At 39.8% G+C, this 27,985-nt stretch overlaps 1 protein-coding gene across 1 annotated transcript in view; it reads left to right on the top strand.

Moving 5' to 3' along the window:
• PHEX (phosphate regulating endopeptidase homolog X-linked) overlaps positions 1 to 27,985 on the top strand; it is a 105,732-nt gene that overhangs the window by 64,061 nt on the left and 13,686 nt on the right. The window contains exons 13-16 of the mRNA XM_008505955.2: positions 6,118 to 6,195; positions 7,012 to 7,115; positions 14,503 to 14,561; positions 27,431 to 27,485. Coding sequence (XP_008504177.1) covers positions 6,118 to 6,195; positions 7,012 to 7,115; positions 14,503 to 14,561; positions 27,431 to 27,485 — 296 coding nt within the window. The remainder of the gene's footprint in view (positions 1 to 6,117; positions 6,196 to 7,011; positions 7,116 to 14,502; positions 14,562 to 27,430; positions 27,486 to 27,985) is intronic.

The following is a 27,985-nucleotide window of genomic DNA, read 5'->3' as shown; positions in this document are numbered from 1 at the left end:
TAGTTGACTGACTTGCCGTGCTCTCATCGTGGCACTGATGGATAAAATCCTGACTGTGCTGAAGCATCCCCTGCCTTTCAGCCTGCTCTTTGGCTCCTGGGACAGAAAGCAGTTGCCCTGTCTTAGTCTAAATCATGCTCCTGCTCTGTGTCACCCCTTGCAAGAGCTTCTCTCTTTCAGTGGCAGAAGAGGAAGCCTGGGGAGATGAGTTTTCTTCATTTACCCGACAGCCTAAGGTAGGCTCAGTACTTAATGATAGCTGGGGGAAATAACCCATCGCCCCTTCTCTTCCTGTTATTTAATATGCAAATGAGAGAAAGGAATTAAATGAGCCTTTAAGTCATAAAAAAAGTTGTTCATGGTGTGTTTACAGCAGATTCATGTGCACTTACCACATGGCTGGTTCCTATACATTTGTCACATTTCATTTGCTTTCCCTGTATGTACATTCATGCCTCCTGGGAGGCTGGTCTTTTAAACATACCTCTAATCTTATCAAGGGGAAAATACTGCCTTCAATTATCACAGAGCAAGCCAGTCATAGAAGAGGTTTCCACTTTTTTGTGCTACATGAATAAGGAATCTTCTAACTCCCATTAAGTATTACTCAAGTGAAGAGAAAAGATAGCCAAGGAAGCAAGAGACTTCCAACATGCAAATTTAGGAACCTGCTTTTAATGCAATACTTACTAACTTGTCTGTTGTGTAAATAAATTGGGCTGTGTGCTGGGCTCAGCTGAATGGGCTTGGACCTGATGCAGAAGCCCTGGGAGGAATCCCAGTTGGAGCAATTCCCAGGCACTTCAGAGGGCTTCTTACATCCATCCACTCATATGTTTTGGTTTAGCTATGTGAAACAGTCCCTTCTACCAGGAGCCACATGTCCTTCACTCTCAGGATCAGGGAACTTATGTGTCACAGCCTGGCACCTTCTTGCACTGAATGTCTGCCTGTGCTGGTTGTGCCTGGTCCTCATCCCAGATTTGAGTCAGGATGTTGAGGGCAGCCCTGTGAAAAGAGAGATTCTCTTGGTCCTTCTGATTGGGCCGACTTGTTCCTCTGTTCTTCCCATGCCAATATCTGATTACATAGATGAGATAAGGTGACCCTGAGCCACTAGCTCAGTAGGATCTCAAGGTAGCATGGCATAACTCTAAAGTTTTGGCTGCATCACAGATAGCATTAGGACCAATCTGAGATGTGTTTCTCTTCTGGGAGAAGCTGTATAGCTAAATGTGTCTTGCACATGACAACCGGTTTGCTCTCCATCAATTCTTGCTCTAGATGTTCTCAAAAAGGCTCCTAATGGATGTTGTTCATTTGTGATTTTAGATGTCTTAGAAGCTCTTGGATGTTGTTTAAGCATGTACTGACAATTTCTAATAGCAAATTATTAGGTGGTGTAGTATCAAACTGTACTTTTTGGAATTTTTGTTATAAATCACTTATGGAACATTTAAGAATATATCAGAATTACAGTGCTAGTAATATCTACACAGTGTTAATAAGTTCTATATTAGAGTTTAGTGATTCAAAGTATATAGCTGACTGTATGCCTTGCTCAGACTTCTGAAAAATACATATTGTGGTAAAAATTTATAAGCAATTAATAGAATAAAGTAATATTTTTCCTGTATATGTTACAAAATACAGATAGATTTTTGCACTGATAAAGCATTAAAGAACTAGGAACGACATTATCTTTTGAGTTTACTTTCAAAAATATCTTTGAGGCAAACTCTTACTTACTAAAAAAAATTTCAGTAGTGTATGGCCTCTATGCACATAAACCTTCCCTCATGACATCAATTGTTAAAGGTGCAAAGCAAGATAATATGTGACCTAACAAGTAAGCCTAGCTCTCCTGAAGTAGTCTGGCTGGGAGAACCCTTCCCATATTCCTCTTTTGACTCATCAGGGGCGTGACAAGAGTAAAGGATTCAAGTGGCACTAAATTTAAAAAAAAATAGTAATGATATGATTAATTATGATATTATGTGATTATACGTGATATGTAGGAAATTCTATGTCAGACCTGCTATTAAGGAGCCTGTAGGAATCATTCTCATCCTTAGAGATGTTTGATTAAGGACTGAAACCTAAAAGGGCCAAAACCTGGCAGTTCCAAGCTGCTGCTTTCAGTGGGCTGCTGCGGAAGAAGGGGCTTAGATTGATGTGGCAGATGTTCCATAAAGATCCCAAAATGTCAATGGGCTGAAGTGAAGATGGACATATTGTGGTCACAGCCAGACAACTAACACCATGAGAAAGCAGGGCACATCTCTGCTTTCAGCAAAAAAGCACTGCCAGATTTAGGCTGGCTTCACATTCCTCTGCATTTACAGCCAGGGCAGTGTGAATTTGTTTTCTTTCATTTGGAAAGCAGTCTAGAAATGAAAAGTGTTTTTAAAGAATATAATATAGTTCTGAATCAAAAATGTTCTTTCATGAGCCAAAACACAATAATTTTTGGTCATCACTGTACTGGCTAAATCATCAGTGTTACGGTCTGAAGTAACATTAAAATTTTTTTTTTTTGGATCCGCAAAACAAAGTCCAACAGTAAAAGGGTCAGATGCAAGAAGATTTTATTTGACAATTGACACGGGCAAAAAAAAAAAAATACACAGCCAGGCAAAAGAGGGAGGGAAGAAAAGAAGATATGAGAGAGAGAGAAAAGTTGGAAGAAAGTGGGAAGAAAGAATGAGAGAGTCACCACCAGGGGCCCAGCTGCCCATCAAGTTTCTTCAAGATGTCACTGATCCTGGGCAGGGCCCAATGCAGACAGGGGTGGGTCAAGAGCCAACAAAACAGCCACAGCATGGACAGCCCCATAGAATCATAGAATCGCAGAATTGGCTGGGTTGGAAGGGACCTCAGAGATCATCAAGTCCAACCCTGGATCCACTACTGCTGCAGTTACCAGACCATGGCACTGAGTGCCACATCCAGTCTCTTTTTAAATATCTCCAGGGATGGAGAATCCACTACTTCTCGGGGCAGCCCATTCCAATGCTTGATCACCCTCTCCATAAAGAAATTCTTTCTAATGTCCAATCTAAACCTCCCCCAGCACAACTTGAGACCGTGCCCTCTTGTCTTGCTGAGAGTTGCCTGGGAAAAGAGACCAACCCCCCCCTGGCTACACCCTCCTTTCAGGGAGTTGTAGAGAGTGATGAGGTCTCCTCTGAGCTTTCTCTTCTCCAGGCTGAACAGCCCCAGCTCCCTCAGCCTCTCCTCATAGGATCTGTGCTCGAGTCCCTTCACCAGCCTGGTTGCCCTCCTTTGGACCTGCTCCAGGACCTCAATCTCCTTCCTGAACTGAGGGGCCCAGAACTGGACACAGTACTCAAGGTGTGGCCATCACCAGCGCTGAGTACAAGGGCAGAATCCCTTCCTTGGACCTGCTGGCCACGCTGTTCCCCCTGAGTTCCTTTTGTTCCCACGGGGCAGCTGTCAGTCAGCTGTCACACCAGGCAGGGGCATTGGCATCAGAGCCATTGCAGACAGGCTGCCTGAGGGGGGGAGCTGTCGCAGAAGGGTGCAGTCCCCCACCCACCCATCAGTTCTCATATCCTTACAGGCACCACTCCCCGCTCTGTCCCACCCCCCTCAGCCAGGTCCATCAGCATCAGGGCAACCAAGATGGCTTCCTCCACCCTGGCCAGGGTAATCCTGCCTTGAGGGACGGCCCAGCATTGAAGGCCCTCAGAAAACGGGAGAAGTCTCCACCCAGTAGTTCTTATCTCTTTCCGAGGTGCCACCCCCTGCTCAGCTGAGGCCAGGCCAGGTCCTCCACCCTAGCCAGAGCTATTCACTTGAAAATTGCTCTCTTGAGACAATTGCAAATCAGTGAGGTCAGACTCTCACAATTAGTGAAATGACATTGTACTGAGATAGTTAATCCTGTAAAAGCTATTGTTGACTTTCTGCAAGTTGCACTACAGATTGTTTTAGAAGTGGTTACTTTTAATCATACACGCTAATTTAAAAATTAAATCTGTTTAATCAAAATTCTAAGGGGCTCAATTAAGTAGACATAGCATAGAGGCTACTGTAAGTGATTCAGATGCTTACCCTGGAATACAGGAAGAACATATGAGCTTCACTGAACTTGTTTAAGCAGATGACTTAGTAAAAACTAAAACTGATGAGTTTTAATGCTAGTGTTAACAGCTATGTTTGAAACATTTGAAATGGAAAATGGGAATTTTATAGTTCCTTGCAAAATTCAGTCAGATGGATCTGACAGCAACATCAGGAAAAATAAGATGCTTTTGATTATATACAATCTTGCAGATTAGTTGTTCCCCTCAGCCTCTCTGCCTCTCAGGTATTTAAAATACCTTTAAAAGGCTGCTATACCTTCTGGAAAACTGAGAAAACATTCTGTTGAGAATTAATTTGGCTCATTTAATATTTCTTGTTCAGCATTTGTCTTCCATTGTTTTTTTATCACTAGGGAGATTTGCATGACAATGGTATCTCTCTTGCTTAAGAGTTCATCTGCTCCTGCTGCTAATTTTCTACCTGAAGTTGTAATCTTCTGTTTTTGAGATCTTAATTATCTCAACTGCAATTAATTGTGGTGTCACAAATGGAGGATTATGAATTTGGGCTGGAAATGAGATTGAGAAACTGAAAGAGTTTGAAGAAGAAATGAGACCTTTCTTCTTGAAAAATAAAAGGGGAGGCAAAATAATTTTGGTCAAACTGAGGCAGACCTCCATCAGCTTCTTTCTGGTAGTCATGGAACAGTTGTTTCTAATTTTTGCTGTCATAGGAGGCCCTGTTGCATTGAGAAACTGTGGAGGAGAAAAAGGGGGCAAGGATTTAATTGTGGAGTAAGAGGAAACTTCCCCTGAGCAACCATCCCCATACATCAAGAGAGAAATTGTATTTGATGGACCCCAGAGAGGTCCAGGCTCTATTTGCAGTGAGCAGAATGCAGGGCTGGTATGGCTGCAGTTCATTTGAAGGCCAGTCCATTTATTGCATTTCATATCTTGCAATATTCATTTGAGTTTAGACATTTGACTTTGAAGAACAAATTTCCAGAGGAGCCTTCCTTGAGGGGTGGAGGAAATTTCAAAGACTTAAGGAGAAATAATATTGGGCAACCTGAAAACAGTCAAAGTGAGCTACCCTAGCCCATCATGACTATTCTTTATTCTATGGACTTGTCATATTTCAGTTCTTGGTATGTTGTCTTATCTTTTGGTATCTTTCTCCTTTTCTTATGGAAATGAGTTGTTCCCACAGAGATTCTGGGTGGCTGGGAGGCCTGCTTGTGTTCTTGTGGGGACATTACTCAGGTGTTAATACACTTACACAATGGTTTGCAAAGTGGGAATGCTCATTTAGAGCTAACATTTCACAACAGAGAGTCTACACAGATTATGCTTAAACACTGGAACCAGATCATGACTGAAAGAGGAAAAAATAAAGAAGTTCATGAACAGTGGAATGCCTTATTTTAATGCCTTTACTAAAGTTAAGGAATTGGCAAAGAATGAAAAGGGTGAAAGTAAAGGACAAAAGGAAGATTAGCCCTGTAGTTTTAGGAAAGTACCATGTCCTTCAGAAGAGTGTGCACCCATCCTCAGGTGTAAATGGAATTTACCCTTAGTGGAAATTGGGCAGTCTCTGCTTGCTGGGACCCAAGTTCATTCTTATCTGGCTCTCAAATCTATGTTAGCAGTTGGATGTCTATCAGCTACAGTGCCATAGCAAAGAGGGCCATTTCCTGTCTCCTTCTGGAAAACGGTAAAAATAGACATTTGACCATCTGACTAACACAAAAAAACAGTAGGCAAAATAAGCTGTTAAGATTTTGCACTCAAACACATTACTGTAAGTCTGCAAAAGTTCTGCAGGTGAGGACAGACCCACTGTGATAATCTGACAACAGAACATGGACCTTCCACGTTATGACACAAAGCTCATTTGCAGCACCAAGTGTATCTTGTAGGCAAGTGGGTTTGAAAATAAATTAGGATGATGCCTTCAGGGACCCAGAGTAATACAAAGTGGAAAAGAATGGTGCAGGGGAGGGAAGGCAGTATCTGATGAATGGTTATGCCTGCCAACTCTTTTTTCTTTTTTCTTTTTTCAAAGGCAAAAGCAGTTATGGCAAAAGTGGGTTACCCTCAGTTTATAATGAATGACACGTATATTAATGAAGACATCAAAACAGTAAGTATCAGATTTGCAGCTTTCTTCTTTTATATATTGCAGCCATTCTTTGCTCTGTTTCACTGGAATCCAAAATCAAAGTCCTTCCTTTGTTTGGCATGCATCTGGAGTTTTCTTGTCTGGTTATTTTTAGACATTGAATTAAATATGCTCACTCTCATGTCTAAATTGCTAGTGCTGGTGTGTCTAAGCAAGATGACTATGAGGCCTTCTGGGATTAAAATGTTCCTGGGTACAAAAAGCCATCCTGCTATTCAGCACTTTAAGGGTTAAACATACACTGGCATGAATTTTGCATTTAGTTATAAAAATAAAATAAACCAAAAGTATTTCTTTTCAAAGTAACAATATTAAAAAATAGTAGTGCATTTTTCCTCAAAACTGGATTTCCTCAAAATTTTTTTCAGGAAACTGAAAAAATGTGCTTTGTTAAACTTTTGAAAGTGGTTTTAAAATGCACTTTGAAAAATTAAAGTAGACCTAGTTCATTATGGAAAAGAGGCTGTCTGGATGGTAGCCTTAGAAACACGTAATCTGCAATTCATCTTTGGGCACTTCTGATTTCCTCAACTGTTCTCTGCACAAGAAAATTATTTTCTGGTGTACCAGTCCATTGTGTAGATCCCTTCAGCCACTGTTTTTAAACTAAGCTCATGAAATATTCATTATTCTTGCCAAGGCTGAAAATTTTATTTGCTTTGATAATGGCTAAATAATTAGGTGATTTTTTTGTTAAAAATAAAATTTCTGGGGTTTTTGTGTGAGCTTTTCTTACTTTGGACATGCTTTTAATACGTCTGTGCTCTATCTACACAGCTGAAGTTTTCAGAGAGTGACTATTTTGGCAATGTGTTGCAAACTCGCAAATATGCAGCCCAGTCAGATTTCTACTGGCTTAGAAAAGAAGTTCCAAAAACAGAGTGAGTAGACAAAATGCAAATTTACATAATCTTCTAACAATATTTTAATGTATACAATGTATGTTTTAGTAGAATTATATATACAGTAGCCCATTATGATACAAAAAGGCAGTGGTGACACTCCTCAGTTATTCAGAAAATTCTGTGGATATTTTGTTTGGTAAGTTCTAGGTAACCCTGTATAGTCATATGCTTGTAGTTTAAAATAAATTTAATGAAAAAAGGGTAATTGAATCTCAATTAAAAATGGATTATGGCTCTTGGTCACAGTTATAATTTGGAATGGTACAGCAGGGATTTATGAAATAAATTTTCTAAGAATGGAACCATTAGTAGGAGATAATAGTATTATTAGTAATAGCAATCAACATTGTTAGTTACCTGCTGTTGATAGAAATTATATGGAATAAAACATAATTTAATTTACATATGTTATTTTGATGTATTTGTAAACCTGAGACTACAGATTGTGTCACATTCTGTCATCAAATACATGAGAGAATCAGTCTCTTCTTACTGGCATGTAATCAAATCCTTAAAATGCAAATTAAAACCAAAACAGAACTTAATTAATTTAATCATGCTACTTAAAAATTACTCCTTCTACAGAGAGACTTTGATTTTGGTGCTGCTGCTTAGCTCCTGTGGTGATAGTTCCTTAGAGATCCAGAAATTCCTACTCAAACTGAGCCATAATTTTTTTTCAGGGGTGACTCTATGTTGTCCATGATGCAGGTAGAAGATGTCAGCAGAACAAGCTCAGGTTGTTCCTCATTGAGTGTTGTAACTTGGCCCCATTTTCAAGGGGATGTTTATGTTTCATTTTAATTGTGAATTTTACCTTCTCATCACACCTTTCTTTAGCATTGCAATAGATAATCCCAGGGGATTATTTTACAGACTTTTCTGCAGCCCTGAATGCCAGGACTAGATCATGACAGTATTTTCTCTTCAGACCAACAGTTTCCATCAGAGCAGTGAAAGAACACTTACCTCTCTATAGCAATGGTGGTCAGCAGGCTTCTCCTTATGAATAGCACTAGGGCAGCACTAACACAGGTCATGTAGATTTTTGGCACAATGGGAAATCTCCCTGTGTAATGAAATTATTGGCAGGTAATCCCTGACTCTATTACTCAAGGGCTGCGAACTGAGAAGTGTCATATGAGTATGCTTAAAAAATCAGTATTTTACCCAACTGTCCAACTTTCTCATGCTTGTCTTGACTGTCTTATTTTAAGGTCAACTTAGCAGCAGCCCCTTCATCACCTTTTTTTTGTGCTTTTCTTGTCATCCTGTGGGGCACATTCTGTCCTGGGGGACCCCTGTTTGATTTTTGGTCTCTTTCATTTGTACAGCTCTATGTTCTGCCTTCTGTGAGGCTGGGGGTAACCTCCATCCGAGCCCTCAGTCATAATTATTCCTGTTGGGAGATTATTCTGCCTTTGTGCCTGATCAGCAATAGAAAAGTGATCTGAAAGTGATGTGCCTTACATTGACCACTTTTGCTGTCTTTGCTGAGAGGTACTAAGGCACAGGGAGGCATTGCCACCTCTAGTAATTTTTTAAAAAAATTAATTATTACAGACCAATAGCTCCCACTCACCAGTCTGAGCTATGTCAACTCTGGCCTTAAAAATATCAACACTTGCCACATTTTAACTGTTGGACTCTGCTGCTTTCTGATGCTTTTACTTCTCTTTTTTCTATTCCTTATCTTTTTCCCTTTGTTTTCCACTTCTCCCTCCCTTTTTCCCCTCCCCCTCTCCTCTTTTTGCTTCTTAAAAGTTTTTGTATTTCATAGAACTCCACATATCTTTGGTCTACAATGGAGCTTGGCTCTGTGTTAATACAGAGTTACCTTTGGGCTTTTGTTCCCATTTGCTTTGTGTTTTCTCTAGTTAAGTAGTTTTTAGCATAGCACTTATATTTACAGACAAATATTGTAAGGTGGTCTGAGTTATGGACAGATAAAGATAAACGAGAAAATTAATGTTTAAACAAATGAGTTACCACCTAGTAAAGTAATATTAATCACAAATGTAAAACACTATATTCACTTAAAAGATAATCCAGATTTTTCAGTGATATCATTTTAAGAGGGACTCACTTTCCTCAGCGTTGTCAACTAAATGGAAAATCAGAATGATGGTTCATTCAGAGCAGCAGGGAAACACCATCAGGGGGCAGATACAAGACAATAGAGTTTGATAAAGTAAGAGGGAATGTGGATATGAAAATGGAAAGGTTATTCTGCAAATTCAACAGTTTTGTAATCTAAAAAGGGGAAAAGAACATTTCCCAAAGGAGAAGTAATCATCAAAATTCTTTGTCTTCTGTTTTTCTCCCTCCCTCCAAGCACTCATCTGCTTTACAGGAAAAAGGAGCAAGGGAGTGAGGTGAGGCATTGCTCTGGGCATAGAATTGGGAACATACCCAACCTAACTGGTCCCAAGGAGCTGTAAGATGGCATCGGGGTGTAGGACCCTGCTGGTCCCAGTGGTCAGGCTCCTCCATGGGCACAGCAGCCTTGAGAGGAGCAACTTGCTGTCCTCAACAACCACTTTGGATGCCAGATGCAATCCTAAATGCTGGCTGGAGAGACTGCTATCATCTTGATGTCTAGTCCTATCAAACAAGAAAAAAAGTGCTCCAGTATCCAGAGAGAGACATACAAAAGGAATTTGTGGCAGGACCTGGCCTGCACACAAAACAGGTTGGATCAAGAGGGCTGATGGATGAGGTGTGAAGCTGAAAGGATGGAGAAAGGGACCAGGCATGAAGGCAGTTGTAATAATCCAAATGAGACACAACTAGGGCAGAGGGAAGTGAAAGCCAGTTTTTGGGGAAGTGAGAGATAAAGGAGAATAAGGATTTTAGTGTCCTTTGCTTATCTATAGAAATATACATACATGTGTGCATATGTGTATGTCTAGACGTAGGCATACACCCACACCTTTTTAACAGCTATTGAATCTATCCTTCTTAACCCTGATATACTTGCAAGTAGCAAGGCATCAGAGAACTTCTTGGGCATACAACTTCGTAGTATCTTTCTCCTTTGAAGTCAGGACATCTCTAAGATTTTTAGACATGGCCAAATCTTTCCTCTCTTTTCACTCCAATTTCACTGCTGGAGATGTAGACATTTAGTAGCCCAATAAGAGGACTACTAAGCCCTGTGTTGTAAGAGATAAGTAGATTCCTGTGTCTCCTTCAGGACCTATTCCAGTTGTCTGACCACACACCACTGTTGGCAAGCCCTTACTCTTGGTTGGCAGCAGGGAAGGGCAGCTCTGAGAGGTGCTGGTTTGGATGACAGTAAGGGCAGTGCAAAAACTCCTTCTACAAAAAAGCAAAAGCAGATAAGAAGGACATTGGGCAGGCTGCTATCTATTGGAGAGACACTGCTGGAGAGCTCAGAAATCCTGTGGGTGAACTTGCCTTGGAGAAAAGCATCCTGGAGCCTTTTCCTGATCTTTGAACTGCATGTTAAGCAGTGATGTGCTGCTGGAGGCTGGGCTCAGCCTTACCATCCCAGATTTTTGCCAGGGCAGACAAATGGCAGCCTAGCCTGGGAAGCTGTTCGTACCTTTTTCTACATGTGGATGTGTAAAGAACAGATTAACAATGAGAAGGTGAAATACAGTTTTGAAAGTAACCTTGAAGATTACCTCCTCTTAAGAAGTTTTTCTTTATAATGATTTCTTGGGAAGAGATTTTTTAGATTCCAGCTTCATTAGCAACTTTTTTTGCCTTTTCATTTCTTAAGGACACTACAGCTTAAGGGCACTATACTTCCACAAGTTCAATTTTCTTAATTTATACAAGTTTTTTAAAAGAGTTCTTACCTGGGACATTGAATACTAAATTCTCCTTCACTGAGGTGATTTCTTCTAACTCAAAAAGTTGAGCAAGAAAGTTGCAAATTCAGTTTGTGCTTTACAGAGGATTTTATAAGCATTTCTCTCTGTATTGTAAATGTTCCTAGTCACCTCTCTTTATGCATGGCAATGTAGCACACTCTACTCAACTCAGAAAGGAAGATACTGAGGAGAATAATATAGCCTAAGAGAGTATCTGCTCCCCTTGCTATCTCAGTAGAGGTTTCAGATTTTATTTCAGCAAGAGAAATCTCAAACTTACAAGTGCCAAGTCACTGCATTAGGCTTTGACTGCTGCATAGGTAATATTACAACGCATCATTCAAAGCTGTCTCTTTTTCACATGCTAATACCAAATGGAATCAGTCTAAACAATTATAGATTTGTTTTTTATTTACTTGATAACTGATAAGGGCTTTGAGTTTGCTGTACTTGCCTTTTATTTTTTTTCTTCTGATCAAACACACTGAAATTGTAACCAGACCCAGAACAAATGCTCAGGCAACCTGACTTCAAATAGGAATGAGAGCCATTTCTAAATTTGCTTCACCTCAATATTTAATGGTGACAGCTATTTATTACAGACCTTCATATAGTAATTTGATGTGTTATTGGCTAAGGTCTGTCACTGAAGGTTCAGTCATTTCAAGGAGCTCACTTAAAAAGGATGACAGATGAGAGGTGAAATTGTTCTGATAGTCTGAATGGAAACAGTCTCAGTTATTTCTGTTCTTTTGTGGAAAATGCTTCCTAAGCCTTCTTGAGAGTGGCTCAGAATGGTACAAAATCCTGAAGTGTAAATATTCTCCTTGCCAAGTGTCTAAATGTCAAATATGAAATTCAGCAGAATACTCTGCTTGTCACTGGAGAACTCTTGTTCTCCCTGCATCCCCAGTACAGCTGCTAAGTCTCTTTTTCCTAGCTGTTAAAAAAAACATAACAAACTTCATATAGAGTAATTCTTAAGATCTTATTATGAAGAGCAACTTGGAAAGAACTTCGTTCAGTTTTACAGTGAGAAAATTGATGCTGCTATCAGTCTTTGGCTTATTCTAAGCTCAGGAAACAGGGTGGGTTCTGCTACTGTTGTGGTAGATTGTGAAGAAAGAAGCAGTTTCAGGACGGGGATGTTGTGATGAATGTCAGCAGCTATTTTATGAGCTATGAGTCTATGAGTTCATAGTTATGAAAGCATGGACAGCAGTGCTGTGATGTCCTCTCTTGGTAGCTGTGGACCAAATGGCATCATCATTGCAGTTGATCTTGGGCAGAGTGAGGTGGTCTTGTGGTGACAAACACATCACTCATTAGCTCCTCATCCAATACAAATGAGTGCAGACTTGTACTGTTAGAGAGGTGCTGCTTGTCAGTGAAGAGCTCTTTAACCACTGATTGTGGTGGTTCCTGGATTTGACTAGCTGTGGTGAGCCCCCGGGGCTGGAGCAACAAAAAGGTTGCGGAGAAGAGCAAAGCACATTAGTCTGTTTTGAAGTCTCTATTATCTGTCTCAGGCCCTTGATCCTGTGGCTGGAAATGAGAGGTCCTGTAAGACGTGCTCTAAGAAGGATTTGCAAAAAGGGAGGATTTGTTGTCCTGGAAGCCTCTTTCACGCTTAAAAGATGCTGTTCAAGAGAACAGAAAGGATGTTGTAAATAGAACGGGTCAACAGGGTGAAGTAGAAGTCAAAATGCAATGTATTCATTCAGACTTAACATACAGTCTAAATTACAATTATGAATATTTCAGACTGGTCCCTACCAGATGGGTTATATCCTTGTCAAAAAAGTGACAGGCTTCCAGAGCTACTCCTAAACCTAGGGAGCAGGTCCCATCACACAAGTGGCTGGTTTGCATCCTTCAAAATACTTCAGCTGATTGCTGCTGTGAACAAACATGAAACTGAAATGTAGTTAATTAAGCCCCTTAATTTTTTCTTTATCCCCTCACCAAAAACCTTCTTTCTTCAATTTTCCATTTTCTCACTGCATTACCTCTCACATTTAATCTCTTTGTTATAGAGGAATGGAAAACACATCAGAAAACCACCTCCCCCTGCTTCTCCCCTTCAGAATCTCCTAGTAAACAAAACACAGGGTTATCTGTGGCAATTAAAGCCTATAATGTGGTAGATGGTTAAAATATTTACATGACATCACACTTTGCTTTCACTGGTTAGTTTTTCTAGTTGTTGCCTTGTCAGATAAGTTACACAGCTTTGAAGATGAGAGAAGCAGGTTAATTTGTTTATAAAAGACAGAATGCTGACTCTTTATAAAAGACAGAATGAAAACTCTTCCCTTTGTTGCATGGCTCCATTGAGGACATCACTTGCCAGTCAGAATCTGCAGATAACTCATTCATCTGATGGTGCTATTTTAAAACACGGGTTATGTATGTGAAGATCACTGACATGACACATTTTCCATGTTTTGATAGATCTTCCTTTGCCTTGTTCTTTGTTTTGCAGCTCCCATCCCTCCCCTTTGAAAAAAAATTCCAAAGCAACTGCATTGCATTCATCTTCTCTAAACTGCTAACTAATGCATTGCTGGATGTTCCCATTTGAATGTTTATTAGAGTTTATTAGAATTGCTTCTAATTTCTTATGAATTAACCACTAATTCTCATCATCTTTATTACTTTTATCTCTGTTCTTCCTTATAAAATCATAAAGTGAAATTTTGGAAACACTGAACTCAAAGTTCCATCTGAGGGGATTTGGATCTTGCTAAAGCCAGTTGAGATTTTCCACTTGTATGGGTGAAACCACTGCCAATACAGATGATCTTAGGCTAAGGAGATTAATGACTCTTATTTGCTATTAAAATTTAAGTTTCCCTTCAGTCTGTATGAGAAACCTTACTAAATGAAGAAATGCTGATATTAATTTTTTAATTTGTTTTGCCTTGTAAGAGGTCCATTTCTTTATGAACACACTGATGGCTGTGTTCACCATGTCAGGTACAGAATGTGAAGCAGTTTACTTTGAATTTAGGTTCCCAGAAAGCACCCACCTGTATTGCTGGCATCACTCTAATTGTTCAAGTGATGTTCAGCAAAACCTCTGAACCCACTTCACTCATTTCATGATGCTCTCCTCTGATTTCAAGAGGGGGTTTCTCCACACCTTGAGATCTGTTGAAAGACACCTAAGAGAGTTTTCCCAGCTGCTGTCAGTGTTTCAGCCTCTGTTGGGTGAAGGTGAGTTCATCAGCATGGCAGAACTCATATGCACAAAGAAGCTTAGCAGTTGCTCCTGTTGGTCATTAATTGCATGTATGCAATGAAAATAAGGCCATTAAACAATAGATTTCAGTGTTCTAGAAAGTGTAGGTGGCATGGAAATGGAGAAAATGGAGAAATAGAGAAATACTTAAACTTTACTGTATCCAAGGTCTTTAACATTTTTGCTTCCTTCCACTGAGTTCACTTTAAATCATTGCTCACTCTATTAATAAAGATATATGTGTACTGACAGCTGATCTCTTCTGCTCTTGCTGCAGGTGGTTTACAAGCCCAACTACTGTAAATGCTTTTTATAGTGCATCTACCAACCAGATCAGTGAGTATCTGACTTCTGAGCCTCCTGCTATAAAGTGCCTGTTTGGGAAATGTATGTATTAAAATTCAGATAATATCTGTACAGCTTATGTGACTGAAAATCAAAAGCTAAAACGTCTTAATTCAGCTATGGAAGATCTTAAGTGAGAAAATAGTTCTGGAAAAGCAAGGGCTCCCACAGATTTGAATTATCACTGCTTAACAAGTTACCACTTGCCACAGACTCACAGAATTGTCACAATTGGAAAAGATCTTGAAGATCACAGTAAAAGAAATCAATATCTGTATCACACTGCCCACTAGAGCATGACCTGAAGAGTCTCAACTATACGGTCTCTGAATACTTCCAGGGATGGTGATGCCACCACCTCCCTGGCCAGACCATTCCAATGCCTGACTACTCTCTTGTAGATAAATTCTTCCTCATTATCTAGTCTAAAACTCCTCAGGTGCTAGTTCAGGCCATATCCTCTAGTCCTATCATTATTCACTTGGGAGAAGAGGTCAGCACTCACCTCCCTACAACCTCCTTTCAGGTACCTGTAGAGAACAATAAGGTCTCCTCTCAACCCCCTCTTCTCCAAACTAATTCCTTCAATTCCTTCAGCCTCTCCTCACAGGACTTGCTCTCCAGACCCTTCACCAGCTTGGTTGCCCTTCTCCAAACTCACTCCAGCAGCTCAATGTCTTTCTTGTAGTGAAGGGCACAGAACTGAACACAGTCCTTGATGTGTAACCTCACCAGTGCCGAGTACAGGGGCAAGCTGAGTTACAGTGACTGCCTTTGTGTGTACTCTGCCTATTGCAAATGCTAGCTGAAATCACATTTATTAAAGCTTAATATTTCTGTTTTCTCTAGCAAAAACGTGTATGTATACCTCCATAAATATTCAGTAACTCTTGAAATGCTAGCAGTTCAGTCCTTTAGTATTAATGAATATGCAGCCTGGAGGAGACTGTTCTATAGACCCAGAAAACCTAAGAAGTGGTGTCCAGTGGATTTGTTTGATACCTTCAAGGACAAGGAGTGATGTCTGTGGTTAATGTAAAATTCATATATGTATAGTTTGATGAAATTATCTTGTATGTACAGTACAATCTGCGTTATGCTAATTTTAAGTACTGGTTGGTTTTAGCATGAAAACTGATTTAGAAACACATGAGGTAAAAGCTGAGTTTTTCAAAGATGTGTATGGATTTCGATGTTCATTCCCATATGCTTTAATGGTATTTTGGATAGGAAAATTCTAACTAACTGACGTTAAAAGTCTATACCAGTATTTCTGTATACAATTGTGTTATCTTCACCCTCACACTTCTCTTTTTGTTAGCTTTGCATGTTAAATCAGCCTTCTTGTTCTGTGCCATTAGGGTCCAAAAAGCAGCTGGAATAACCTCTGCCCCAAGGACAGGCTCATTAGAAGTTGCTGAGTGACTGCCCTTTTTCTCCCGAATCTCTTTTGGTTGCAGAGAGAAGTAATTTTTGAAAGACAAAAATGAATGTATCACAGTGAAGAATTTACAGCAGGGGGCTATCAATCTAGGTCTTCTGGTATCTGCTCCTACCAATTTCTGTGAACAATTTTTGCCTTCAAACCACTCACTTAAGTTCTTTTCTGTCTAAGTGAGCTCATTTGTAAAGTGGGTGTATGATAATTAGGCAGTTCCTTTGATTAAAATTAATTCTGAACCTAGATTGCTCCACCTTAATTAGAGGGCTGCCATCATTCAGAAGCCAGATTTTTGTTGATCATCTGAGGGAGCACTTGAGGCAGACTTCCCTGAACTGATCACAGCTGTGAGGTACATGACAGCTCCTGTTCCTGCTGAACTAAGCAGTGGCCACCAGTGCTGCTTCAGATGTATCATGTGAAGGGAGAGGATGCCCGGTCAGCGTGAAATAAGTATCATCACTGTTATGTCTTCTTCAATATTGGGTCCTTTCAAGTTTCAGCAGAGTTCAGCTCTTTCAGCCTCTCTGCCATGGCACATTAGAGAAAGCTGTAACAGGAGGCTGGAGTCACTGAAGCTAAATTTCACACTCAGTGTGTCTAACCTTGTCGCAAAGCAGAGAGCTGTCAAACGTAACCAATCAGCCATGGGTGTAAAGGCAATTGTATTTTCTAACATAACTGCTGACCTGATGCACTGCTGGCATCTGACCTTGAAGTTTGGATAGTGCTGTTCACTATCCTTTTAGGAGTTTTTCTAAGAGGCAAAGAATTTAGGTGAATCTTTCTGAACAAATCCCTCACCTACCTGAGAGAGGTACCAATGTAATCATGCCCTGAAAATGATGCTCCATTGGAGGAAATATTCACAGAAAGGTACAGTACAAATGGTCTTCCACTGCTGGACAGTGTGATTTCAGGGGAAGAGGCTCCTGTGAAATGTGGGAGGAACATAATCAGGTCTGAAGTTGCTGATAAGTACTTGTCAGATACAACTGAGTTTCCATTAATGCTGCTGGGAAAGAACCACACTGCAGGAGACTGAAATTTGTGATCCTGTGCATAGTCATATCGCTTGATGTATCCTCTACGCAAATCTCACACCAGGCAGTTGCTGCCTTACTGATTTGCAGCTATGTTTTCAATAATAATACATAGAAAGTTCCGTAGGGGCTGGTGATGTGCTCTGAAAACCACATCCTTTTAAAAGGGCCAGTTAAGCAACAGAAAAAGAGTTCTACAAAATTGAGTTATTTGAGAATTATGAGCTCTAGCAAGTTAAATGTAATTTATATCTAACAAGCCCACAAAGACTTTGAGGACCAACTTTCTAAGGCATAAAAATAATTATTTTCAATTGAAGAGTTTGGGAAATTCTTATCCTGAAGATTTTTCATATGGAAGGTAAGCCCCAGGAAGTGTTTCAAATTCAGTGTCAGTAGAAGGTACTTTAGAAAAAATTCATAAAATGAATTTGACAAATATAAGGGCCAGATAAGATTCTCTCAGGTATTTCAAAGGAACTTAGACAAGAAAGTGCCAAATAGCTTTGATGTATAGCTTATCACTAGTAGTGGCCACACAGGAAGAATCAGCATGGCAAGTGCCAAATCCTCTTTTTCAAAAGGTGATCCAGCAGGATCTGCATAAGAAGTCATTCTATTACCTCTGTGAGGAAAATGGTTGTGACCACAATGTGAATGAATAAGAGAGAATGAATGGTCATAGGGTATAATGGGAAGAGTCAAGGGGACTTGGTTTTTTGCTTTTTCTTTTAGGAAAAAATGTTTTCTTAATCTACTAGAGGATTTATTATTATTATTATTATCATTATTATTATCATTATTATTATCATTATTACCATTAATAATAATTATTATTAATAGTTGATAATAATAATTTATAAAGCAAGTAAGTATCTTTGATATGCTATTTTTATTTCCATATAACACATTTGATGAGATTCTTTCCCAAGGCTATTAACTGGAAGTTGTCATGGGACAAAAAAGGAGGTACTTTCGTAAATTAGTAATTGATTAGAGCTAAGAAAAGGAGGTAGGAAAAAATGAATTCTTTTCAAAATACTTGGAGGAGTGTTCTGTGAGGATCTGCACTGGTCACTCTATTAGCAGATGATCAGAGAAAGAGGGCATTCTGTTCAGAACAAAAGAACAGACAGATATAAACCTGGTCCAAGAGGACAGGCCCCTGGACAGGTTGCTGGGAAGATAATTACCTCAGAGATAGTTGCCTGATGCTCTTTTCCTGCACATCTTCTGACTTGTAACCTCTGGAAATAAGAAAATGAGCCAGATAGGCTCTCCATCTGCTTCAGTGCCCCTGCTCTTCTGTGAGCAAGTTAAATTTTAGTGTGTTCAAGGCCCATTTATTTTTGCTCTTGGTAAAGGAGTTTACTAAGAAGAAGAATTTGAGAGCGGAGAATATTAAATGCATAATAGGGATTGTTTCTGGAAAGCAGATTCTACACTAACAGGAAAACACTCAGTTCTAAAGTTGACTCTAAAAATTAAGACCATTCCATTTGGAAATGGAACTGTGCTGTGTGATGTTATTAACATAACCACAGCAACTCCAAACTTGATTTGTCACTGAAGGCTTTCTAAAAGAATTTAGAGAAAAAGCAACACCTTGAACCGTGAGTTCTGAAAAGGAGCTATCATCAGGGACCTGCAGAAGTGGGGGAGACAGTGAAGGTACTGGTCACTTCTGAACCTTAGGAATGTACTTTTTTTTTTGTGCTTGGAACATGGAGAGGTCTCCAACACACTCCTGATTTAACGATTACAAAGTCTTCCATCTTTGTGATCTGTATCACTGATCTAAGTATTAAACAAAAAAACCCACTGCAATCTCCATATACAAGTCCATATGCAAGTCCTACACATGCAAGCTGCTAGCAGTTTTAACTTGACTGCTTGACTGCTCCTTTCCTCACTAAGACTGAAAATTAATGGAGAGTAGAAATTACCAGATTCAGAAAATTGCAAGATTTGGGACAATACAGCAAAGCTTGCAAATTCAGTAGACTGAAACAAATCTTGCCACACTTTAGCATAAACATCTTTATGTTTGCTATTGCTTCATTCTAATTTTCATTATTAAGTTATCGATAACTTGAATGGCCAACAATTCTGTTAATATCTCCAAGGGAGAAATAAACAGATGCAACAAGGTAAGATGTGCTGCAAACAACAGATATGGTACATATAATTTATCTGACGTTCTCTGTACATTTATTTATTTATTTCCTCTTTTTCCATAATTCAAAGTGTCTTCGATTAACAACCATGCATGTTTATTATGGTTGTTTATAATTTTTCATTTCTAGCTTGAATAATGAAAAAATTTTCTTTGTGTTTGCTAGTCAATTTTCATTCAATTGTAAGTACTTAACAAGGGCATCAGGTACGTACCATTGTCTTTAGAATCTAAAAAGGTATTTAAGCTCAGTTCATTTAATCTAAGCAGCACTTACATTCTAATTTTAATTATCATCATTTGTACACAAAATCACTTTCCCAAAGACTCTGTATATTTTAATGAGTTCTAGAGTAGTTGACATGTATTTGTTGAAAATAGATAAAAGTGATGATCAGAGTGCTAGCATATTTCTGTTGAAGATAATCTTTTATTTTATTCCAGCACTAAAATATTGGCCCTTGAGTATGTAAAGAAAGAAGCGAACTGCTCATTAGACATTTGGTGTATTTAATTTCCTTTCCAAGTGTAAATTTGTATGCCTCTGGAATACGTAAAAAAAGGTAACTTTTCTAAGGGAAATTTACAGTGAACCAAAGCAAATATATGCAACACACTCGTGAGGTGTAAGCTTGAATAAATTTATTGGATAATTAAGAGCTAATAATATTAATTTCGTAGTTTTCTACCCATGCTCCTTCTAAGTCATTTGTACTTGTATTGCTCTAGTGGAAGCCAAGAGGCCTCTTTATGGAGTGGCTTCATTATATGTTACAGAAAAAAGATATAATCTAAACCAGAATTTTAAAATAACATTTGAATAAGCATCCATAGAGAAAGCCACAAATGAGAACTCCTATTAGCCAATAAGTATCATCTTTGTAGAAAGTGGCATTCCAATATTGATGCTGGCAGCTTGCTGATGCCGTGAGTTGTAAGGGAGGATTCTGCTCTTGCCAGGAGCCAGGGAAGTGCTGGCAAACAGCACACGGTGCTGTGGCCAGGGGAGGACAAGGGATCTGTGTGTAGGGGCACTTTCTCTTCCCTTAAAAACTAGGCTAGTTGGAAGATTATTGATAAAGTAGTTTCAAATGTGCTATTAGTTTTTAGGGTATTAATGAACATAATAGAATTGAAGCAGAGGCTCCTGAGTTCTCTGTTTTAATATCATCACTTTTCTTTATCTGTTAATGAATTTATTTGCTACTCCTTGAGAACTTAAGCTTTATATTAATGCATAGCATGGAACAGTTACTGTGCCTACAAAATTCATATTTTCAGTCTTTACTCAATTTATGTTTTCTTATCCTCTTTGTCTACAGGATAAAACCTGACATTAAGTGTAGTATTCAGGTCCATGCTATGAAAGAGTTTGATCCTAATCACATACACAGAATTGCTTTAAGCTGTCTAAGATATTCTACAGCATTTCCTTATGTCTGGTGTATCTGAAAGAGAACTTACATGACAGCTTTGCCCATTGAGACTGGCAGCTAGAGCCCAAGCAGATCATGCAAAGTCGTCACAGAAGACACTGAGAAGAGATTTAGTTGCCCTAACTGAAATCTGTAGAACCATTTAAAACAAATGTGTCCATCCCTATAACCAACACCTTAACTGTCTTCATGTTTAATTCCTGACCTTAATTCAATACCCTTTATTTACTGACCAGCAGTTAGTCTTCTCCTTAGATGTCATTCCTTAAAGTTTGCCATCTGAGTTCTTTCAGTGACTTGAAAGTTACAGCTTTTAAATGCCTCAGAGAACTGCCAGTAAAACAGCTGGTGGAGCACTCTCTATATCACACAGTTTATGAGAGTTGTCTTCTGTACCCATTATTTAAATGCTGGATTCATTAGCCTGTCAGAAGTTGCTTTAAACAAACCAACTAATTATTGGAAACTGTAAATGCACTGACAGAGTAAGTCTTTACCAGATCTCCTCTTCCTCAGTTAAAAAATACCATGCAATATAACTGAATTATGTAACTGAACTATAGAATTCTAATTCCTATTTGAACTCCAAATTTCCTCCTGAGCCATCTGATGTATTTTTCATTTACTTCATCCATTATTAGTCTGCGTCACTTCAGGGAACTATCAAATAAAATTTGATTGCTTGTATCTTCTTGTTGAACTTACAATATTACACTGAGTCTCAAGGCGTTCATCTGCAAAACGTGTGCATTAATACCCTGAAGGTGTATACTGGTAAATGGATTCACTAATGGTAGTAAAACCCCTATAAAATTGAAGAAATTATAAAAAAAAAAACGTTTCAAATTTGAAATACATTCTGACAAGCTTTATCGCACCTTGCTGCAGAGGAAAACTGAAAATGATATAATGGATAAAATGAATCTAGAAACCTTCAATTATGTTAAAAGTAGTTTTGTGCAAGTCAAGAGTACTGTCAAGGCTTCAAGATCATAAATTCAGAGTGAAATATTTGAAGTCAGCCAGATGTACTCCACTGCATTCCAGAGCAGTAGGGTAAGTAAGAGGAAAGCTCAGCAAAGAGTCACTGTTCAAGGACCCAGACACAAGACTTTGGAAACCTAGATTCTACCTGGAGATGAATCTGGCGAGGGATGTGAAGTGCCACAAGAAATGTTTTCTGCAAGTGTTAGCAGCAGCAGTAGAAAGTCTAGGAAATATGGGAACAGGGGCAAAGAATGAGAACCTATGGACAACTTGCATGGAAAAGGCCACAGTACTCAATGACTTCATTACCTCAGTCTTCACTAGTAAGATTGGCTTTCAAAGTGTCCATGCCCTTGAGACCAGAGGGGAATTCTGGAGCAAGGACACTTACCCTTAGTGGAAGAGGAGAAATTTGGGGAATTATTAAACAGACTGGGCAGACATAAGTCCATGGGCTCTGTCAGGGTGCAGGGTGACAGTGCTGAAGAAGCTGACTGATGTTGTTGTGAGCCCTCTCTTCATTATCTTTGAACAGCTGTTGTGACTGAGGAAGGTTTCTGAGGACTGGAAGAAAGAAATGTCATTCTTGTTTCAAGAAGGAATCCAGGGAGCTACAAACTGGTCAGCCTCACATCAGTTCCTATGTACATGATTGAGTACATCCTAGAAACACTTTCCTTGACCAGCCTTCTAAGATGAGCTGACTAACTCAGTGAATGAGGGGAGAGCTACAAATGTGATTCATCTAGACTATAGCAAAAATTTCAGCACTGACTTCCCTAATATATTCTCAAATGCTGAAAAATGGGCTGAGCAAGTAGAGAGTCAAGTGACCGAAAAATGGTTGAACTGCTGGGCTTAAAGAGCTGTGATCAGAATTGCTTGGCTCTCAAGAGCTGTGATCAGTGATACAAAGCCCACAGAAGGATGATTTAGCCTAGCTGTACCACCTTGCCACCTGCAAGATTCATGGATGTAGGACATCAACGCCTCTTCTGTGACAGCTTGAACTCAGCTGTCCCCTCCCTCCAGTGCTCTAGTGGCATGTGATGGCATTGCTCATCTCAGAATGATGCTATAGACCTAAGACATTGCTCCAAAAGTTGTAAGATTGTAAGAAGGTCATCAGGGCAGATTCTGCAAGTTCAGGCCTTACCTATGGTGGAAAAGTTTGTGTAGGTTCTGTAGTAAGACAATACAATTTTCTTGCCATGTGCTGTTGGTGTGTAATGGCCTGGACTGTAGGCTCTGAACCTGCACAAGCAATAAAGTGTAAGGAGAGAGGTCTTTCCAGCCCATATTCCTCTTCGGAGGCTGCATAGAGGGAGAAAGCATGAAACAACTCACTACAGGATAAATTTATGGTGAAGTGTTTGCTTGAAGTACATCCCCAGTGCTTGTATCCATCCCTTAAGATGAGCAACTCTCTGAAGTCTGGCTGACTTACTCCTCTGGATCAGTGCTTTGCTTGCGTGAACTTCAGTGGCATACAAATAATCCCATTAGTATTTATTGCTTCTACAGCCTACCATGAGCTCTCTGAGTTTTGTCATTAAATCTCTTACATACAATATGCCAAGCAAGCAAGAAAGAGACCTCACAAGGGAATTGCCTATATTGAGGGATTCAAACACGACAAAATAAGAAACTGTCAGGTGATATATCTCCTATTATAATTTCAAGGAGATTCTAGGTCTAGCATATTGATATCCTTGTTCCCTCCAACGATGATGTGGTTGATGCTTGTCTGAGGGAGGCATTGCATTGCAGGGATCCCAGTGTTGCCACGTTTGAATGTTTTCCTTGTAGTGTTGCAACAGCAGACAAGCACCCTCTCATTTTGTGCTACTAATCCCTGGAGAACAGGACACCTTTGCTTTACCAGCTGCCCAAGAATTGCTTTCAAAATCAGATAATATTTTTCTTAAACAAGAAAAAAGAAATCCTGTTTTGAGTAATACATTCCAGTTCCCTGAGTTTATCCTAATGGTGTATTACATTCTAGTGGCTTCTGACTCTGCTTTGGCCTGAGAATACTTCCTAGCCTTCCTTAAGTACAATCAGACTGCAAAGAAGTTTCACACAGCTGCCCAGAAGCAGAAACCACTCCTTCAATAAGCTCTATGCTCAGACCTGTCTTATGAAAAATTAATCCTGGCTTTGAGTAAAGTCATTATCAACCCGTTGTTCAGGAAAAACACCTCTCCTCTATGAGAGTTGATGTGAATATCCACATCAAATAGTCAGTGAAAACTTTGTTTTATTGCTTAATTCAGATTTTATGGTGTTTCACCAGTGTCCTACGGAGATAACTTTAAAGTCTGTTTCTTATATGGATGACCCTGAGTCAAGATTTGTACCAAGTTTACTGTAAATAATGTATATGACCTCTCCCTGGCACACAGGCAAGTGCAAATTCACTACACGAGTCTATAACTGGACAAAATGATTTCAGCTCCTCACAAGATCTTAATAGCACCTTGATGTGGTGATGGGCACACAGGACTACATGATCCTTAAACGTGATTTGTGAGGTGACTATCCTGCCTCGATTCATACCATTTTCAGTAGAGGCTCATTTGGGTTTTTTTGGTCACAGTTGCTCTCATATGCTGGGGGGTGGAGGATCATTCAAGGTTAGCAAACCCTAATGATCTGTGTGTTAAATATTTTCTTTATCAAGTCCAAAAACCTTTCCTGACATTCAGTTCCTGGTGGCAATGTAATTTAGCCTACATTTTTTTCCCCACTCTTAACACCTGCTTTTAACTTAGTGTACTAACAAGCAATTTTCTTCAGATTGGATGAGTGTACCATTGGTGTGAGATGTTTAAAAGCATACAGAATAAATACTCTTCTGTGTGTGTTGGGCAGCAAAGAATTAGATTAGGAAAACTTTTTCCTTGATATTGGTACAATTGTGTTTTGTAGCACTGGAAAAGCAAATGATATCATACTTGAAACAGTAAAACATCTGGTGAAGTAGGAGTGAAAAATGTTCAGAAAATAAGTTTGAAAACCACACTTTCTGTAAACCCATTGAAAATAGGTAGTCAAGGCAGCCAGAGAAGAGCAGCAGAAAAAAAGTCAGGCAAGGAGTACAGGCCACTTGCAACATCATTTGACATGAATTTTGACAGCCCAGAAAGCCAACTGTGTCCTGGGCTGCATCAAAAGGAATGTAGCCAGCAGGTCAAGGGGATTGATTCTCCTCCTCTACTCTGCTCTTGAGAGACCCCACCTGGAGTATCATGTCCCTTTCTGGAGTCCCCAGCATAAGAAGGACACAGAGCTCCTGGAACGTGTCCAGAGGAGAGACACTGAAATGATCAGAGGGCTGGAGCACCTCCCCTGTGAAGACAGACTGAGGAAGCTGAGGTTGTTCAGCCTGGAGAAGAGGAGACTTTGAGGAAACTTCATAGTGGCTTTCCAGTCTCTCTAGGGGCCTACAAGAAAGCTGGGGAAGGGCTTTTTGTATGGCTGTGTAGCAAGCAGACAAGAAATGGTTTCAAACTTGAAGAGGGGAGATTCAGTTTAGAGATTAGGGGAAAATCCTTGATTTTGGGGGTGGTAAGTCACTGAAACAGATTGCCTAGAGAAGTTGTGGGTAAACCCTCCCTGGCAGTGTTCAAGGCCAGGCTGAATGGGGCCTTGAGCAACCTGGTCTGGTGGGAGGTGTGCCTGTTCATGAAGGGGGGTTGAAACTAGATGATCTTTAAGGGCCTTTCTAACACTAGCCATGTTATGATTCTATCATTCTGTGGATTACATGCAGCATATTATCTTTAAAGAGTTTGAAAGGAAAGAACAAAAATCTTTCATGACAGTTTATCTCAGATATAAAGAAATCCATGTCCTATTTATGAACAAAAATCTGAATAATGTTAGAATGAAGTGAATACATTTTTTGTTTTGATATGAGTTGCCAGGTGATTTCTTGAAGTGAGACATGTAAGATGAAGTAGGGGTTCCTGGAAAAATAAAATACTTACCCAAGGAAACTGGTTCCACATTAACAATGTGACGCCCATGTGAGATAACCTACCAAGTAGGTGTATGCCCATGTTTTATAGTTGGTAACGCCTGACATGAGACATCAAATTTCACATTTGAGCCTGTAAGGACTGCACTTTTCACCAGCATTGAAAACCAGCCACAGATAAATTATTTAGTATTTATTCTTTGAGGTTTTAAACAGTTACCATGTGTCAGTTCTGGTATCTTCAGAACTGTAGCAGTGAAATATCATCCAGGAATTAGAAATAGATCTGTGACTTTGAATTTGAGGAACAATTTGGTCTACATCTATAACATCAGTAGATCATCAGTCATTAGAGGGACAGGTTTTTGGTGAGTAGTTTGTCTACCAGAAGCAGTCAAGTGATTCCTGTAGCTAGACTGACCTTACAGCCTTAATACTCAAGAGCTCTTTTTCACCTAAGTCCCTACGTATTTTAATTTACCTCTGTTTTTTATAGGCTATATATAATTAGGCTTAATTGGTGAAATTTTTTTTCACTTCCTTATGTCTCCAGCTGCACGGCAGCCTCACTAAGCTAACATTTTCCTAATTCTTGTTGTGTTTTGCCAATATATTCTCTGTTGATCTGTCAACATCTGAGGGCAGTCCAATAGATGTTTTCTTTTTCACAGGTGTTCACGGTTTAACACTGGCCCGGCAATTAAACCGAGTAACAGACACTCTCTATTAATCTCTCTCTCCTCGCTGATAAAGAAAGGAGAGAGAATAAGGGAGAGAGACTTATGGGTTGGAAACTAAACTGCACAACTTTAATGAAACAGTAACGATAAATAGGAAAAATTACTAAATATATACAAATATACAGGAAAATGGATACCACATTCCTCCCCCCTTTTCCCCAATAACTCTCACATCACCACCGAGGCTGCAGGGCAGCCCTGGGAAAGTCCAGGCTGGACTCCTGGAGTCGGCAGCAGTCAGGAACTGGAGGCAGGAACACACAGATATGGGCTGGCACGGATCAGGACCACAGGCAGAGGAACGGACGGAATCCTTCCAGGATGCTGGGTGAAGGAAGGGAAGCAGGAAAGGCAGGAAGGACAGGCAGCTGGAAGCTGGAAGAGCGGCTTGGCCCTCGTGATGCCTCAAATTCATACTGAGTATGACGTATATGGGATGGAATACTCTGTTTGGTCAGTTCTGGCATCTATCTTGTCCATTCCTCCCCAAAGGAGGGCTGAAGGTGGGACCTCTTTCTTCCTTCTGGAGGGCAAGAGTTTTCACAAGAGCTGAGCAGTGTCCTTGGCTCTGCACACCAGTCTCTAGCAGTAACTATAAACATCAAGTGTTATCAGTTCTAGAAGCACACACTGTCTGAGAAACTTGCTGTTAATTTCAGCAAGTGCAACTACTTACAAGAGACTTAGGTAAAAGCAAAAGTACAAGACAGAAAATCACCTTTATCCTGGCCCAAACCAGGACATCAGGAAACATTAGGTGTTTGTTCACAGGAATGCAGACACTTACACAAAAAGACAGGCAAGTAGTCACAGAAGAAATAAAGTTTTTGCAGTTCAGCATCTTGTTGCCACTGTAGTCCTGAAGAGAGAGGATCCCTGTTTCTTCTTAAAGATCCTCTCTACTTCATTTTGAAACTACAACCTGAGGTAGAGCTCCTCTAGCAAAACCTTCTGATGCTAAAAAAATGTTCATAAAATTCCAGCCCGTGGGCATTGTGGCTGCTATTCATCTGTACTGAGCCAGGGACCTCACTGTTACTGCTTTTCTGTTGCAGGATTCCCAGCAGGAGAACTTCAAAAGCCTTTCTTTTGGGGAAAGGAGTATCCTAGGTAAGTACTGCACCAGGCGACCTTGAACACTGGGAAATGAGGAATAGCAGGGAAAGGTGTTGGAAGCTCATATAGACAAAGAGGGGCGCATAGAGAAAGTGGCTAAGGAAGACCACCAGGTAGTGTACAGGGATGCTGTGCTGCTCTTCTGTAGGGAAAGCTTGGCCCTTGGGCTGTATGTTCTTCCTTGATGCGTCCTGCTTTTGCTTTTGAAAAAGCAGACTTTGAAAACGGTTACTTTGTGTGGATAACTTTTCTTCCCCTTGGGAACTCTACGTGTTGCTGTTGTCTTAAACTGATGACTGATTTCTCACAGGAATTGCTAATTTAGTGCACCTGAGTGGAAGCCATTCAATGCTATAGCATGCAGATGCAGCAGTGTGCACACGACAGGTATTAAAAAGAATTATAAGTCAAGTAACTAACACTTCGTGAACAGGAGTGAATACCCCAAGGAGCCATTTATTATGAGTTTATTGTTCACTTTCTGCTAATATCCA

Source organism: Calypte anna, chromosome 1, assembly GCF_003957555.1.
Source record: "Calypte anna isolate BGI_N300 chromosome 1, bCalAnn1_v1.p, whole genome shotgun sequence".
Taxonomy (NCBI): Eukaryota; Metazoa; Chordata; class Aves; order Apodiformes; family Trochilidae; genus Calypte; species Calypte anna.
The sequence above is the reverse complement of the archived record's forward strand: the minus strand, read 5'-3'. Positions and strand labels throughout refer to the sequence as shown.